This window comes from Scyliorhinus canicula, chromosome 10 (genome assembly GCF_902713615.1).
Source record: "Scyliorhinus canicula chromosome 10, sScyCan1.1, whole genome shotgun sequence".
Taxonomy (NCBI): Eukaryota; Metazoa; Chordata; class Chondrichthyes; order Carcharhiniformes; family Scyliorhinidae; genus Scyliorhinus; species Scyliorhinus canicula.
In genome coordinates, this window is record NC_052155.1 from 137,351,059 (window position 1) to 137,367,948 (window position 16,890).

The 16,890-nt window shown below is 47.0% G+C and overlaps 2 protein-coding genes across 3 annotated transcripts in view; both read left to right on the forward strand.

Annotated features, from left to right (window-relative positions):
- Positions 1-13,883, forward strand: part of bend5 (BEN domain containing 5) — a 253,252-nt gene extending 239,369 nt beyond the window's left edge. For both annotated transcript variants that reach the window (XM_038809776.1, XM_038809772.1), the window contains one exon: positions 12,999-13,883. In XM_038809776.1, the coding sequence (XP_038665704.1) occupies positions 12,999-13,052 (54 nt within the window). In that variant the 3' untranslated portion in view covers positions 13,053-13,883. The remainder of the gene's footprint in view (positions 1-12,998) is intronic.
- On the forward strand, positions 1,647-5,221 carry si:ch211-153f2.3 (alanine and arginine-rich domain-containing protein). Its single transcript, XM_038809777.1, has 2 exons — positions 1,647-2,161; positions 4,827-5,221. Exons 1-2 carry the CDS (start codon positions 1,958-1,960, stop codon positions 5,049-5,051), a joined length of 429 nt encoding a protein of 142 aa, XP_038665705.1. The 5' UTR covers positions 1,647-1,957; the 3' UTR covers positions 5,052-5,221.
- Positions 13,884-16,890: the final 3,007 nt, after the last annotated feature.

Below are 16,890 nucleotides of genomic sequence, written 5' to 3' on the forward strand. Positions count from 1 at the left end.
TAAGTGGGTAAAGATCTGGCAAATGGAGCATAATGTGGGAAAATGTGGAATTGTCCATTTTGGCTGACAGAATAAAAGGGACACATATTATCAAAATGGTGAGAGATCGCAGAGCTCTGAGATACAGAGGGATCTGAGTATCTTAGTGTATGGATCACAAAAGGTATGCGGGTACAACAAGTAATTAGGAAAGCTAATAGAACATTATTGTTTAATTTGAGGGGAATTGAATACAAAAGTAGGGAGGTTGTGCTTCAGTTGTACAAAGCCTAGTGGAATGATTCCCAGGGTAATGTAAACACAAAAGAAAGGGTGGGCAAAATGCAAATGTGATGTGGGAAAAAACGGTTTCACATAACAAGTGGCTGGAGTCTGGAATGCACTGCCTGGAAGTGTGGTGGAGGCAGGTTCAATTGAGTGTCACAGTGGTTAGCACAGCTGCCTCACAGCGTTAGAGACTTGGGTTCGGTTCGGACCTTGGGTCACTGTGGAGTTTACATGTTCTTCCTCTCTGCATGGGTTTCCTCTGGGTGCTCCAATTTCCTCCCCCAGTGCAAAGATGTGCAGGTTAGGGGGTTTGGCCATGCTAAATTACCCCTTAGTGTCCAAAGATTAGGTGAGGTTACTGGGATAGAGCATGGGAGTGGGCCTAGGTAGGGTGCTCTTTCGAACCGTCAGTGTAGACTCGATGGGCTGAATGGCCTCCTTCTGCACTGTTGGGATTCTATGACGCATTCGAGAGGGCATTAGATGAATACTTGAATAGAAACAATGCAAAGGGGTACTGCAAAAGGCAGGGGAATGAATGGTGCTAATCACAATGCTCGATTGGAGAGCCAGGGCAGACACGACGGGCTGAATGGCCTCCTGCACCGTAACAATTCTGTGATTCTGAAGATTTGAAATAATTAAACTGGCATTCAGTCAACCGATGACAGCAGGATGAAAGCAGACATGGGTGGGGAGAGCAGTGACCTCTCGTTAAAATCCAGCAGAGTGAAATCAGTGAGGGGACTGGCGGGACGGCGAGGAATGCAGTGGCTGGGTTCCTTTGTTGTGTAAATGAGATAAGGATATTGTCCCTGGGCACGATTCTGGCACACCCCAGGGGCTGCCAATCTCTCCTCTCTCTCAGTTACACTCTGCACGCCTGCCTGTCCGCATCACTGACTGACTAAAGATTAACACAGCGAGCTGGGCTGGGCCAGACTTTCTCACCGTTACGGAGAGGGGAAATGCAAAAAAAAACGAGAGCTTTAGAAACAAATCACTCAGACCCGCTCAAATAGCAACACCTGAGTAATAAAACACTTTAAACCAAACCCTGCTTTGTGTCAGAACCATGAGCTCGCCTCCCCCAGCAACAGGAGACCAGTCTGAAAACTCGGTGCTTGGTTGCATTAGATGCAGGCGGTATTAGTGATGATACTGGAACCGCTCCGTGCAACTTTCCCCAGGAATTCCCAATGTTTCCATCCAACTGCAGGTACTCGTGTGTGTGTGTGTGTGTGTGCCTGCTGATGGGGAGCAGCAGTAACCAGGAGAGGCGATGGGAGCTTCTTCATTGTGGTTAGAGGCCAGGACAAGCCCACTCTCTCCCTCCTCCCCCCCGCTTTCTGGGTGAGTGCAGCCGACCATCTGGGCAGCCAGTATAATAGTCTTTGTCTCCTCTCCCTCCCGGAGCTTTTCCATAGTAACCATTACAAAGAGGATTGGTCCAGTGGAACGGGGAAAAAAACAAACCTTTCGCTTCCCCTCTGGGTGCTGTAATCGCAGCTACCAAGAGTTAAGAGGCCGAGACTCCACAATCTTGGCACGGGAGGGAACTCCGGGGAGGTTTGCAAAGCGCCTCCAATGTAATGCAGCATCTGCAAGCGGTCGCTTCATTGCCGCTTCACTGGGGAGCTGTGTGCATGGCCAGAGCCAGGAGCAATCCCCACCCGCCACACCAGCAAACATGAGTAAGGACAGCCAGTACGAGGACAGTGTGTCCAGCATGGTGTTGGAGGATATCAAGCACAGGCTGCTGAGCGCCTTTCGGACACCCTCGGCTCCCTGCCACCATCCCGGCTCCTGCACCCTGAGCAGGAACCCAGCAGCGGACGAGGAGCTCCGCAGAGCCAAAATCGACGGAGCCATCACTTGGCTGCGAACGGAACTGGTGAGGGGAAAGCTTCAATCCTTTAACCCGAAACTCCTACCCCGAGCCAGGACTCCACTTATCTCCCCCGTATTGTCACTGTGTCTGGCAGGTGCCCTGGGCTGTTCCGGGACTCCATTACCACATCCCACTGGAGACTTACCCAGTGCTGCCGGACCAGGGCAAGCAAACTGGGGGAAATTCGCCCCTCCAGTACAGTGATCCCCCCCCCCCCCCCCCCACCCTTCCGTAGAAGATATGACTGGAAATGTTAACTCTATTACTCTTCTGCAGATGGGCGGCGGTAGCACAGAGGTTAGCACAATTGCTTCACAGCGCCAGGGTCCCAGGTTTGATTTCGGGCTTGGGTCACTGTCTGTGCGGAGTCTGCACGTTCTCCCCGTATCTACGTGGGTTTCCTCTGGGTTCTCCGGTTTCCTTCCACAAGTCCCGAAATGTGTTATTTGGTAAATTGGACATTCTGAATTCTCCCTCAGTGTAGCAGAACAGGCGCTGGAATGTGGCGACTAGGGGCTTTTCACAGTAACTTCACTGCAGTGTTAATATAAGCCTACTTGTGACAATAATGAAGATTATTATTTACGTTTATGCTGCCAGACCTACTGAGTTGATCCAGAGTATTATGCTTTATATCACCGAGCTTCAAAGAATCTCAACAATATTCCTTTTGAACTGCTCCCTCCCATGCAGACTTTCCTTTCGAACTGCTCCCTCCCATGCAGACTTTCCTTTCGAACTGCTCCCTCCCATGCAGACTTTCCTTTTGAACTGCTCCCTCCCATGCAGACTTTCCTTTCGAACTGCTCCCTCCCATGCAGACTTTCCTTTCGAACTGCTCCCTCCCATGCAGACTTTCCTTTCGAACTGCTCCCTCCCATGCAGACTTTCCTTTCGAACTGCTCCCTCCCATGCAGACTTTCCTTTTGAACTGCTCCCTCCCATGCAGACTTTCCTTTCGAACTGCTCCCTCCCACCATGCAGACTTTCCTTTCGAACTGCTCCCTCCCATGCAGACTTTCCTTTCGAACTGCTCCCTCCCATGCAGACTTTCCTTTCGATCTGCTCCCTCCCATGCAGACTTTCCTTTTGAACTGCTCCCTCCCATGCAAACTTTCCTTTCGAACTGCTCCCTCCCATGCAGACTTTCCTTTCGAACTGCTCCCTCCCATGCAGACTTTCCTTTAGAACTGCTCCCTCCCATGCAGACTTTCCTTTTGAACTGCTCCCTCCCATGCAGACTTTCCTTTCGAACTGCTCCCTCCCATGCAGACTTTCCTTTTGAACTGCTCCCTCCCATGCAGACTTTCCTTTCGAACTGCTCCCTCCCATGCAAACTTTCCTTTTGAACTGCTCCCTCCCATGCAGACTTTCCTTTCGAACTGCTCCCTCCCATGCAGACTTTCCTTTTGAACTGCTCCCTCCCATGCACAGACTTTCCCTGACATTGCTGGTTTTAAATTTGTCGTTTTTGCCTGTAACTGGAATGAAAGTGTTTACATCTAATTATCTAAAAAATATATACCTGATGACAGCCAGCTTTCAGTGAAAAGCCCCTAGTTGCCACATTCCGGCACCTGTTCGGGTACACTGAGGGAGAATTCAGAATGTCCAATTTACCACCCTTCCTCTACATTGTCAAACTGCTGTCTGACCCCCAGTACTGAATGAGCAGACCTTTCTCCCAAGTTAATATTGGGAAGACTGAAGCCATTGTCCTCAAACTCCACCACAAACTGCATTCCCTCGCTGTGGACTCCACCTCTCTCCCTGGCGACTGCCTGTGAGGCTGCACCAGACAGTTCACCATCACGACCCCAGGATAAGCCTCTGAGTATATGTCTGCACCATCACTGTGATCGCCTGTTTCCACCTCCATTAGTACTGTCTGACTCTCTAACCCTGCCTCGGGCTCATCTGCGGCTGAAACCCTCATCCATCCCTTTGGTAACTTCTGGACTCAACTATTCAAATGCAAACCTGCCTCCCACACTCCATCCTCCATGGATTGAGATCATCCAAAACTCTGCTGTCCTTGTCCCATTCGCACATCTCCCCTGTGCGCTCTTTCTCCGAGTTCATCTGAACATCGATTTTGAAACTTCTTGTCCTTGTTTTCGAATCAGTCCCTCCCGATGCCTGTAATGTTCTCCAGCCCAGCAATCCTCTGATATAATCCTGCTTCCTTGAGCAGTCCCGGTTTTAATCAGTCCACCATTGACGATCGTGTCTTCAGCTGCCAGGGCCCAAGCCGCTCAAACCCGCTCCAATTTAAGAGTATCCTCAAACCCTACCTGTTGGATCAAGCCTTCAGGCAGCTGCCCGAATAACTCATGATTGCTTTCAAACTTTGCTTTGCTCTTGTAAAGGATCTTCTTTTTTTTATTCTGTTGAAGCTATATAAATGCAAGTTATTGTTATTGTGACTTGTCATTAGTGCTGATTTGGGAGGAATGTAGATGAGGGCTGGTATGAATGGGGGTTGGCCATCGAGGCCTGATGATGAGCGTGATGCTGCTGTGATTTTTCAAACCAGTTCTACAATGAAGGGAAGCCCCAAATGGATTTAATGCGGGTTTATCCTAAACGAGGAGCCAGCGCTTTTAAGTATGGATAGCTCGGATATGCACATTGTCAGAAGAGGCTGTCTCATCTGTTTGATTTGCAGTTGGAGATGCGTTCCCAGGATCGGGAGCTGGCAAAAACCTTGCTGGAGTTAAACAGCGAGATTCAAAAGCTGAGGAGTGAACAGGAATTGTCCAAGAATTCGGGCAGCAGATCCCCATCAGAAATCCAGGGTCTTGAACTTCAAGCTTCCGGGCAACAGGGCAAGGAAGCAGAGCAGGAAATGCTCTGCCCTAAGAGCAGAAAGAAAACTGATTCAATGTGTTAAGGGAGTTTCACACGAAATTAACACCCTGGGTCAAAGAACAACGTTGTGGAAATCAGATATTGGATTGGATTGGATTGGATTTGTTTATCTGCTTTTTAATAGATGCTGGAGTTTTAGCCATGTTGTAATTGATATAAATTCTCGCCGAATTAAAGAACTTTAATACATTACTTCTGTGGTATTCAAAATGTATCAACGATATTTAACTCGGTGTCAGTCTGGCACATTGGCTATAGTTGCATTTGTTCATATTGTTCTGCTATATTAGACCGCAGGAGGCGGTCTAATTTGTAACCATGACGTGGAGATGCCGGCGTTGGACTGGGGTGAGTTCAGTAAGACGTCTTACAACACTAGTGATTCGAAACAAACCCGTTGGACATTAAACTGGTGTCGTAAGACTTCTTACTGTAATTTTTAACGAGAGGGGCCAACTCCTTTAACGAAGTGTGAACTGCAAAACTGTCGTTGTTGGAGGCAGTGTACCGCCACAAAGCACTACTGCCTGTGTCACCAGTATCAACTCGATGCAGCAACGACAGAGGTGGACGTCCAGGATCGGGCATCGCCCTTCACGTTTACTGTTTTGCGGGGAAGGAACCGATATTAGAACGAGAGAAGTGTGAAATCAGAAAGATCAGCGAACGCTCAGTAGAAACGACAGCTTTATTTTGGATTAGCCGCTCCATCTCAATAAAGCCACTTTTGGTACTGGTTCATGCTCATGAACACTGCAACAACGGCAAATATATCTATCTATAAAATCCTTACATCTGTACACTTTCTTTACCCCTTTCCATTGTCAATTCCAATGTCTGTACTTATAACGGAAACCGCCTATGTAAACTTTTCATACTGTGACTATACCCTCTAAACTAGGTGCTGCAACACTACACTTGCACACTGGGCCAAGATTCAAATAAGATGTCATAGAATTTACAGTGCAGAAGGAGGCCATTCGGCCCATCGAGTCTGCACCGGACCTTACAAAGAGCACCCTACCCAAGCCCACGTCTCTACCCTAACCCAGTAACCCCCCACTTAACCTTTTTGGACACTAAGGGCAATTTAGCATGGCCAGTCCACCTAACCGCACATCTTTGGACTGTGAGAGGAAACCGGAGCACCCGGAGGAAACCCATGCAGGCACAGGGTGAATGTGCAGACTCCACACAGTTAGACTCCCACATGCCAGGGAGATCAACCTATATATCACAATAATCTTAAACCTCTTGGTTCACAGTCTATTTTCACCTATTGTTATCCCTGGGCTAGTGTGCGGTCAATTCCAGCCCCACATGCCCCTGAGTCATAGCACCAGTGAATTAACCAATAATTCTTATAAAATGCACTTGTCTTTGGTCCTTGGCTGCTCAGTAATCACAGTCACCAGGTTTGTAAATGTAAACACTAATGAAATATTCAGCAAATACTCAGCGAATGTGTAGTAGTAGCCTTTCACAACCTGACATTCCCCAATGACAAAGGGAAAAAACTATAACTCACAAAACAAAGTTTTAGCCTGGTCACTCTTTCCTGCATTAACTTTGCTTTAATGTTGCAATCTACTGAGTGAAACAGGGAATTAAATTCTTCAGAGCTACACCATGTTAGAAATGAAACTAGGATCCTTCATACTTTTAATGATATGTTGCAGAATTTTCTCCTGTGTCTTGCTGCCACTTGCCATTTCACACAACATCATTGGTCCTTGACCATTACATGTCTTCCAACAGACTGCCAAATTTATGTCAGAAATGTTGCATTTGAACAGTTCATCTGGGCATTGTATTCTTGGAGTCTCACAGAATGCAGAAAACTATTGTTTAGAGAAAAAAACAACCTCCAAAAATGGAATATGAGATGTTGAGAATGAATTAAGGTATGGAACAAAGGCAGAGCTTGGTAGACCATGAAAAGTGCCGGAAAAAAATGGCAGAATTGCAATCTCTGCTTTCAGTCCAGAATGGCTTTCAGAGCACATTCGGATCCCAAATTGGATGAGGGAAACAGCCCCGATTGGCAAGAATTAAATGAAACATCCCATAGGTACGTGCATGGAGCATGTGCGCAGGAGAAGCCCCAGAAAAGAAGAGCACCCCAACCCCCCCACTGAACAGGTAGAACACACCCCCATGAATCCGGTAACCGCAGAGCCGCAGCAGACGGAGACACGGATTTCATGTACACAACCCCTTAACCATGACCCAATTACGGGACGAGTGCGAGAAAATCACACCGTCCCTCCCCACTTCAGACCCCCACCAATTCTTTGCAAAGGTTGAGCAGCAGGCAACTATGTACGGCCTGGACGAGCGAGAGCAAGTGAAGCTCACAGTTTTGAGCATAGACCCTTCCGTAGTAGCAGCCCTTCCCGACCCACAGAATGTAGGAGGAGGCACCCTAGCAGAGATGCACACAGCGATCCTTGATGTGATCGGCTATAACCGAGGAGACCCGGTAGAAGACCTGAATAAATGCAGGCAAAAGAAGACCGAGCACCCCACAGCGTTTGCTGGACGCTTGTGGATTCATTTCACGGCAGTTTTCGGAGACTTAGCCCACGCCCATTTGTCCTTAGATAACATGGCCAAATTGACTCGAATCCTGATCTCTCATGCCACAGAGGCAGGACAGAGATCTTGCGCAAATTATGACCCCTCAGATGAGGACCACAACGAGAAATGGGTTTTAAAAAGGTTGTCCCGCGCATGGGAGCAATCCGTGCACAAGACCAATTTTAGGAAACCCGATGAAGAGCAGGCAGATGCAGATATGCATGCAATTAAAACGCAACGGAACCCCGATTGGATAAATGAGAATAGGAACAGCCCACCCCAGCCCAAATCGCAGGAGTGCTACAACTGTGGACATCCAGGACACTTTGCACGAGAGTGCAATGCCCCACAGAAAGCACAGAGAGCCCAACAGACAAGCACCCTAAATAGGAATAGGACAAAGCCTATTCACAGACCAGGGAGACATGAACAGCACAGACTGACGGTGTTCGGGCTCCCCAACATGGGTCTGCGACACCCTTTGGGATAAGTCCGGCCGACCGGTTGTTGCAGCAAAAGTACGGGGTCAGCCCGTTGAATTTCTTTGCGACACAGGAGGGTCCCGCACCACACTGAATTCCTCCACGATGTTTCAGAAGGACACATGGCCCACTACAGACACCATCACCCTCAGCGACTTTACAGGCCACTCACAGCAGGGACACATCGCAGCCACTGTATGCATTCAAATCGGCAATGTAACCACAAAGCACCCCATACTGTTAGTTGATCTACCCCATACAGCAGAACACATTTTGGGAATCGATTTTATGAGCTCCCACAACCTTTCATTCGATCCAGTAAACAAATGTGTCTGGAGATTGGCAAAAACAGCAAGCGCCCCCGCCACGCTCACAGTAGGAGATTATGCTAATAGGATTAGCACAGTAGGCAAATACTGGTTCGACACAACGACAATTAGTTCAGACAAACAGGTTAGGGCAGTTCTGCAGGAACACAGAGCAGCATTTGCACAGCACAAGCATGACTGTGGCAGAATGGCTGGCTCGGTGCAGATTACAGGTCCAGACCCCAGAAACAATACGATTTCCCCAGGAAGCAGAGGGAGAAATCTCAAAGGTAATAGACAGCTTATTAGAACAGGGCATACTAAGATCAGTAGCCTCCACTAATAATGCCCCGGTTTGGCCAGTTAGAAAACCCGATGGATCATGGCGACTGCCCATTGATTACCGGGAACTTAACAAAGTGACCCCAGCAGCAGCCCCCACTGTAGCCACAAGTCCCGAGACCATGCTCAAGCAGGGACTCCATTCACGAGACTTTACGGTTCAGGACATCAGCAACGGATTCTAGTCCATTCCATTGGCTAAAGCGTGCCAGTATAAATTTGCATTCACTTTCAGAGGACAGCAATACACGTGGACATGCCATCCACAAGGATTCCACAATTCCCCCTCCATTTTCCACCGACAGCTGGCAAATGGTTTAGCTAAATTTTCCCACCCCGAATGTCTGGTCCAGAAAGTAGACGACCTGTTACTGCAGACAGACACAAAGGCAGAGCACATCTCGCTTCTAGCAGAACTCCTAGGACTCCTGAAAGAAATTGGATGCAAGATTAACCCCAAAAAGGCCCAAATTTTGGAAGAAAAGGTGATATATTTGGGAACAATTATCACGCATGGTAAATGCGAGATCGAGCATAAAAGGATTGACTCGATTGCCAAATTGCCCCTTCCCCACAATGTCTCAGCCCTCCGGTCATTTTTAGGACTGGTTGGCTACGGCCGAAACCATATCGACGATTTTGCCACTAAAGCAGTGCCCCTATCTGACCTTCTCAAGTAAAAAGCAACTTGGGAATGGATTCTGCAGCACACAGATGCCGTGGATGCTTTAAAACGCGCCCTCATCGCAGCCCCCGCACTACAGGCTCCAGAACCACTCTCCCCCTACGCTATAGAAGTAGCAAGCACCGACTGCACCCTTTCAGCCATGCTCCTCCAGGAACGGCATGAACAGTTAAGAACCATGGCATACGCCTCAAGAGTTTTGGACCCTGTAGGGCAAGGATTTTCTGCCTGTGAAAGGCACCTACTCGCAGTTTTTTGGGCAGTTCAGTATTTTTCATACATAACAGGACTCAACCCCATCACCATCCTCACAGAACACACCCCGACACAGCTACTGTTAGACGGCCGACTTAAAGATGGCACAGTCAGCCAAATCCGAGCAGCCCGTTGGACCCTTCTTTTACAGGGACGGGACATCACCGTTAAAGGACTAAAACCCAAACTTTTCTTCCAGACAATTTACAGTACCCAGGCACCCCCCATGAATGTGAGATTATCTCACCACAACACAGGCCCCTTCACCGCAAAAATACCTCCCAGGAAAATAGGTAGTTCACCCCAGAGACCCCAGCCCACAGACATGTGCGCACCCCTGAAGATATATGTGGATGGCTCTTCCACAATATTAGACGGTAAACGCATAACAGGATGCAGAATTTATGTAGAGGACGTGCAGGGACGCGCACTAGAGGAAATTTCACTAAAGTTGCCAGGACACATAGGCTCGCAGGCAGCAGAACTGGCAGCAATTGCGTATATTGTAGATCACCCCGATTCATTCCCCAGCCCAGCAGACATATACTCGGACCGCCTATATGTCTGCAACAGTTTAACGGAATTCCTACCCCTGTGGGAAGCAAGAGGATTTGTTTCCGCAGACGGAAAACCCCTACCGTCAGCCCCATTATTCTGCCATATTTTAAAACAGGCAAAGGACAGGACATATGGCATTATAAAAGTTCATAGTCACCACCGCTCTTCCCCACCTGGAAATGTGAAAGCTGATCCACTAGCTAAAGCAGGTTCCAGACATGGTTATTTTTGGAACCCCCCCCCCCCCCCCCCAAAAGCGCCCCAGTACACGCAATGCAGGTCTCACAGACCAACATCCAAGATTTAACGTAGGCCCAGAGACAAGATGAAAAGCTCAGGGAAGTTTTAAAGGGAACCTTCCCAGCCCCTTCCGACAAATTTAGGAATTCTCTGACCACACATGACGGTGTGATCCTTAAAGATAGTCTCTATGTAGTTCCTGAGCAGGACAGGAACCAACTCGTTTGTTTGTTCCATGACAGTCATGGACACCAGGGAATTGAGCCCACTGTAGCCCACCTCAGACAGCTCTGTTAGTGGCCAAATTTAAAAGCAGACATCACCCAGTACGTTGAGAATTGCTTGATCTGTGCCCAGAACAACCCAGACAGATATGCAAAAAAGGCTCAATTTAGCCACACCCGCCCATGGACTAACCTCCAGATTGACATTATAGGACCCTTACCCCCTTGCAGAAATGGATACAACTATGTGTTGGTGGTCATCGACACATTTACAAAATGGGTAGAGGCATTCCCATCAAGAACTAATACGGCGAAGACCACAGCCAAAATTCTGACCCACCACATTTTTATGAGATGGAGACTCCCCGCAGCATAGAGTCCGACCAAGGCTCCCATTTTACGAGACGCCTTATGAAAAACGTCCTGACAATATTTGGCATTACTCAAAAATTTCACATCGCATACCACCTCCAGTCAAGTGGTATTGTCGAAAGGATGAATCGGACACTAAAAGCCAGAAAGGTGGTTCAACAGGATAACAACACCTGGGACTCAGTCCTCCCATTTGCACTTATGTTTTTACGAAACACGGTATCAACGTCCACAGGATACACCCCCCACACTCTCATGACCGAACGCCCCATGAAAGGCACAGAATATTTATTAGGTTTGGACTTGACCAGCCCTGAAGTGACGGCCCTCACCCACGAGAACGCTGTGCGACAACTAATCGATAACATTAAAACGGCTTAACTAGCAGCCGCAGTAAGATTGGGCACCAGAAAGAAACAGAGCAAGGCATGTTTCGACAAGACAGTGCATGCGACTGAGTTTGCAGTAGGATAGCAGGTTATGCTATCCCTTTACAACCCCAGCACATTCCTGTCACCTAAGTACTCAGATCCGTACTCCATTTCGGACAAAGTAAGCCCCTCCATGTACAAAATAAAATATCCCAATGGAAAGTCTGCGTGGTTTCACATTAACCAGCTCAAGGCATATTGCTCGCAGTCCAACCACGCACACTACACCCTGCTCGCCGCAGCGACGACCTCGCCCCGCCCACAGAAGACGCATTCCTACCCTCCCCCAGCCCGTCCAGCCCATCCACGGACTCGACCTCGACTCCGCCCCCTGATACACGACTCCGCCCCTCCCCACCCACAGACTGCAGCGACAGTGACTGCGAAAACACTGACGACAGCCACAGCACACCACGATACTATCTGCAACAGGCCCCACTCCCAGCGACTCTGAGAACAATTCGAGTGATCCCTTCGAGTTCACATACATTAAAGCCCCTGACCCAGAACCACCGCCCAACGATGACGACTTCAACTCTAGTACCTCCCAACTAGACCCACGTATATGGCACTGCAACAATTCATTCAGGCTCATCAGGAACGATGAGATGAACCCCAGGTCACACCACACAGCTTTGGCGAAACGTATACATACAAGAGTTTGGCAGCCGGGAGAAGATGATGACATTGAGTCTGACTCCCAAAACAAGAATCCCTTTGCGACCCTGTTCGCAACAGATAACTGACGTGTCCAGATGATGTTTAAAAAGGAACCACTTAAGAGAGAAACGGTGTCCTTTCTGATGGAACCTGCACGATATTCGTTGCATGTTTGTTCGTTTGTGTTTGTCAAATGTTCTTTGTCTGAATTTAAACAGCCTTCCACGGCCCCACGCCAAATTTGTCCGCAGATACCGCTGAAAACTTGCCAGGAAACTTATCAGCCGAAACCGCTGAGACTCTGCCAGAACCCAGTTCGTAACTGCTCTTCCGATTTGACGGTAGAGGCATTACTGCAACCCCCATGATGACTACATTCTTGCCCATTCTTGCCGGCTACTCAGGCAGTGGAGAAACGGCACTTATCCCTGCCCTGCCTGAGGACCCCCCCTCTTGTCAGCTAAGCTCGGGTAGTGCACAGCCCGCTCTACCCGGGGATTCCATCCAATTCTTACCCGCCGCGGACCATACGCACTTCATTTTGGCTCTTTGTTTCAAAAGTTTTTGTTTTGTTTTATGGTAACCCTTCAGTTGCTTCCCCTCATGCTATTTACATCCTCAAACTTTGGGATGGTAATTCGCACAGGCTGCGAGACAGCTCGCACTGTTTCAGTATTTTTAAGTGTGTCTCGTCCTGAAATTCGGTTTTTAAAAAAATGAGGGAGTCACAGATGGTGACCAATTATAAAGGGAAATTGGCACTAAAGGACAGACAGACTAACACACGAGATGTTAAGCAAGATAATAACAAATGTTATGCTTGTATTCACAGAATTCCAGAAGCTCCAGGACAAGAAGAGAAGAAAGAAGAGAGAAGAGAAGATGAAGACGACCTCCATCTTTGTTGTAGTGATTATAAGATGCATTTGGTTGCACGTGAACGTCCTCACCCCCACAGGCCGTCAATGATTCACTCCCCCATAGTACACAGAGCCCAGTAACAAGTAACAGTACCCCGACATGGTGTGATAAGTTTATCACATGGTACTCCCTTTCGGATGTTGTCGAAGCACTTCTAGCATTGGCAATACTCTGCAGCATCATGCAGACTATCCGCATGAGGAAATGGCGAAGGAGAGCCTACCGCTTTCGCACCCCGGTATTCAGAATAAGATCCCCTATTTTCGGTTTCCACCAAGCCCCCGAACCCCTTGACATGGAATAAAGAACATTCGTTTGTTTGTATGTCTTCAATTGTGAATAAAGAAATGTGTTTGTTTGGTGAATAAAGGATTGTAAAACTCTGTGTTTGACTGTCAAACCAGAGGAAAATTTGAATGCTGCTATTTGTACAGTTAGGAAGTTAGTATATTTGAATGATTTAAGTTAGAGTAGTTTATTGAGGATAGTTAGAGGTTCTAGGTTTTTTGTTTTGTAATGCATGTACTTAATGACACAGCGCCCCCGTAGAGTTTTGATGATGTGTATGTAAAATTGTTTAGGTAAAAATATGTTGCATAGTTAGGGTCAGAGTAGAGCCTAATCATGAGTGCCCGCTTGGTCAGAGAACGAAGACATCGCAGTAGTGTGATCCTTCACGCTCCGTGTTGAGGATCACAAGGAGGGAGTGTAGCCACCTGGGGTGGCCACGTCCCGATTTCAAAATGGACACTCATAAGGAGTGTAGGGAAAATTGGACAACTACAGAGAACACAAGCAGGTGCAAGGTTTCCTGTGTATTAAGATTTGCAGAACCCAGACAGAACCGAAACCAATAGCCATTAACATATTAATGAGCGATCTCCAGGGACAAAAAGAGACATTGAAACAATCGGGACCAAGACAGACTCCCCGGCACCAGTGGGAGCTAGAACAAAGGCAGGCCAATGAACACCTTGGGCCCACCCATTGATCAGGGAACTACTCCAGTATTGGAGAAAATCGATGAGAATGATTGAGACATGGTCCAATTAATTGGGACCAAGTCCGGGGTCCGCCCAAAAGGGCGTGAAACCCCTGGGGCCTATAAGATAGCGTCCCCAAGTTCAGTTTGTTCTTCTTGACCTTGGCTCTCAACGAGGAGAGACCTGCCTAGCAGCTGCATCAACCAAGTAAGTCTCAGATCAACGCACGCTACGAGATAGATGCTCCTAGCTACTATTCCGTACCAGCTCGAAGCCAGCAGAATCAGAACCGGACAAAGGCCATTGTTCCTCTGACCTGGTGGGCCATTCGAAGCTAAGTATAGGCTTTTAGTAGTAGTGATAGTTTAGTAAGTAGAGTTTATGCATGAGTAGTGATTGACTGTGTGTATAATAAATGTGTATTGATTTCAAACTTACTAACTGGTGTATTGAGTTATTGATCAGTACTTGGCCTTGAACCTCGTGGTGGTATCAGAAAGATACCTGGCGACTCTAGAACAAAGGTTATTCAAACAGAGCAAATTAAGGAAAAGCATAACGAGTAACAAATCATAACACTGGTAACTTGGAAATACATAATAGACAAATTTCTTAAGCTGTATGAGTCCTGTTTCTGGCAGCACTCAAAGTAGATCAGTGTATGCTGGGGTAGCCCCTTGTTTGAACTAATCAAGGATATTTCAGATCAATGAGTGGAACAGGAGCCCGATGTTGTCTGGCACACCCATGCTGTGCTACCACAACTCACAACGTTCCTTTCTGCCACTTTACCCATTATTGCTTTGAGCCAAAATTTGCCGTTTGGTCTATCAATACCAAACCATGACATTAAAAACGGACCGACCTTTAACTCTTTGGCCTGCTCCTAGGAACCCTGCAGTCAGGGTGAAGGTGGGGAGAGGATACTGAGAGCTAGGTCACGTCATCATGATTTCTAGGAATTCCTGGCGTCTAACAAATGTGCACATTGTGAAATGCAGCACAAGACTGGGAACGCTGCCCCTGATAGGCCTGGACTTAGTACAAGTACAGAACTAGGAGATCCTCAGAAATATTTGGGCCGTGTAAAAGGCACAGTGAACTGAACCTCCAGGGGAAATTGAGACCAACAGTACCCAACAAAAATACCTTTTGTTATTGACCAAGTGGTAAGGAGTGAACTGGTTCCCCTCCATTCAAACTTCTCACTTGATCTAACAATAGTTTAAGTTTCTTTTTCACAAGGGTAGGCCTTTTCCAAATCCAAACTGTTTAAGTGGTGAGTGATAAGGAGCAAACCAAACAAGACTTTCTTGAGTTCAAGAAAGAGCAAACTTATTAACCACTAAACCTGAGGAAAAGGAAATGAAATGCCTCATTTGCCAGGATCATTTGTCCTTCCACCTATTCTCTTTCCACCCATCTCTCAGGGTGTGGTCATGCAACTGAGCCTTGTCCAGGATTCTCGCAGCGGCACACTGTAATGGCAGAACAGTGGGATTCAGCGGGAGCAGGTCAGAGCAGCCTTTTGTGGTCAAAGGCCAGCTGGGTGTGACAGGAACAAAAGTCAGGCTATCCTGGATTCATCCAGCCTCATCCCTACCTCAACCCCCATTCCTCTCATCCCCAACATAAGACATTAATGAGATAGAGAACATTGTCCATGGGTGGAAGCAAATGTATGTGTGTGAGAGTATTTAAAGCTGGAAGCCATGGTATCAAACTGGACATGTTAACTTTGGTCGTGGGACCATTCTTAATGTCTTACTATAGTCGGACCAAACTTCTAAATTTCAACAGTTGTCTCAGTTGCTTGCTGGTGTGAACACTGGACAGTGGATCGTCTCCTCTTCTGAAGCTGCATAGGCCACAGTAGTATTGACTAATGAACATAGCCTATTGAAGTGTAAGTAAATTATTTTATATTTTTTATCAAGTAGGGGTTTATCTGGCGTTCCTTCAAGTTATTCTTGCAATCATCAATATTCATTTTTCCCAATGTGGGCTATTTTTAATTAAGTTTTTATTTCAGGAATATTGCCCCTACCAGCATGTAAAAGAAAAAGCATAAATCTGGGTCACTAAAACGCAAAGAACAAAAAGAAGCAGAAAGGAAGGAATCAGCCAAGCGATGCAGGCCTATTACAGAGTTTATAATACCACAAGCACAATCCACATCAATATCCAGTTCTGCAACAAATAATAAAGAAGCAAGAAACAATGCTCATGGTGATGATGCAATGACATGTGAGTTACAAGAACAGAGAAGAGCTACTTTGAATGTAGAGACAAATACAAGTGCATCCATTACTAATCAACCCAGGCCCAATATTTCTTCTGGCTTCCTTGTTCCGGTATCTGTACTGCCTGTAGTTGCAACATCTGAACACATAGCTTCAACTAGTGACAGGGAATCAGATATTCCTTCAAGCATAAATGACGGTTTCTGAAGCACATCCTGTAAATGAACCTACACAAGAAAATGAAAGATCAATTACTGGAATCTTCCAATATCCATCACGAGCAAAGCTAAAACAGTTTTTTGCTGAACATCCACTTCAGCCACTTGATGATCTGCCATTTGATGCTCGTTTGTATGAGAGGAAAATTATGAATGACTCAGTCCCAAGAAAATGGCTAATATATAACAAAGAAAATAGATGCTTATATTGTTCATACTGCTTAGCCTTTGAGTTTCCCAACACTTGTAATCCATCACCCTTTGTACATGGCTTTAGTGACTGCAGGCATATTAGCCAGAGGTTGACTTTACATGAATCGACAACAACAGATGTCAGAAATGCTCAGCAATATATCAGT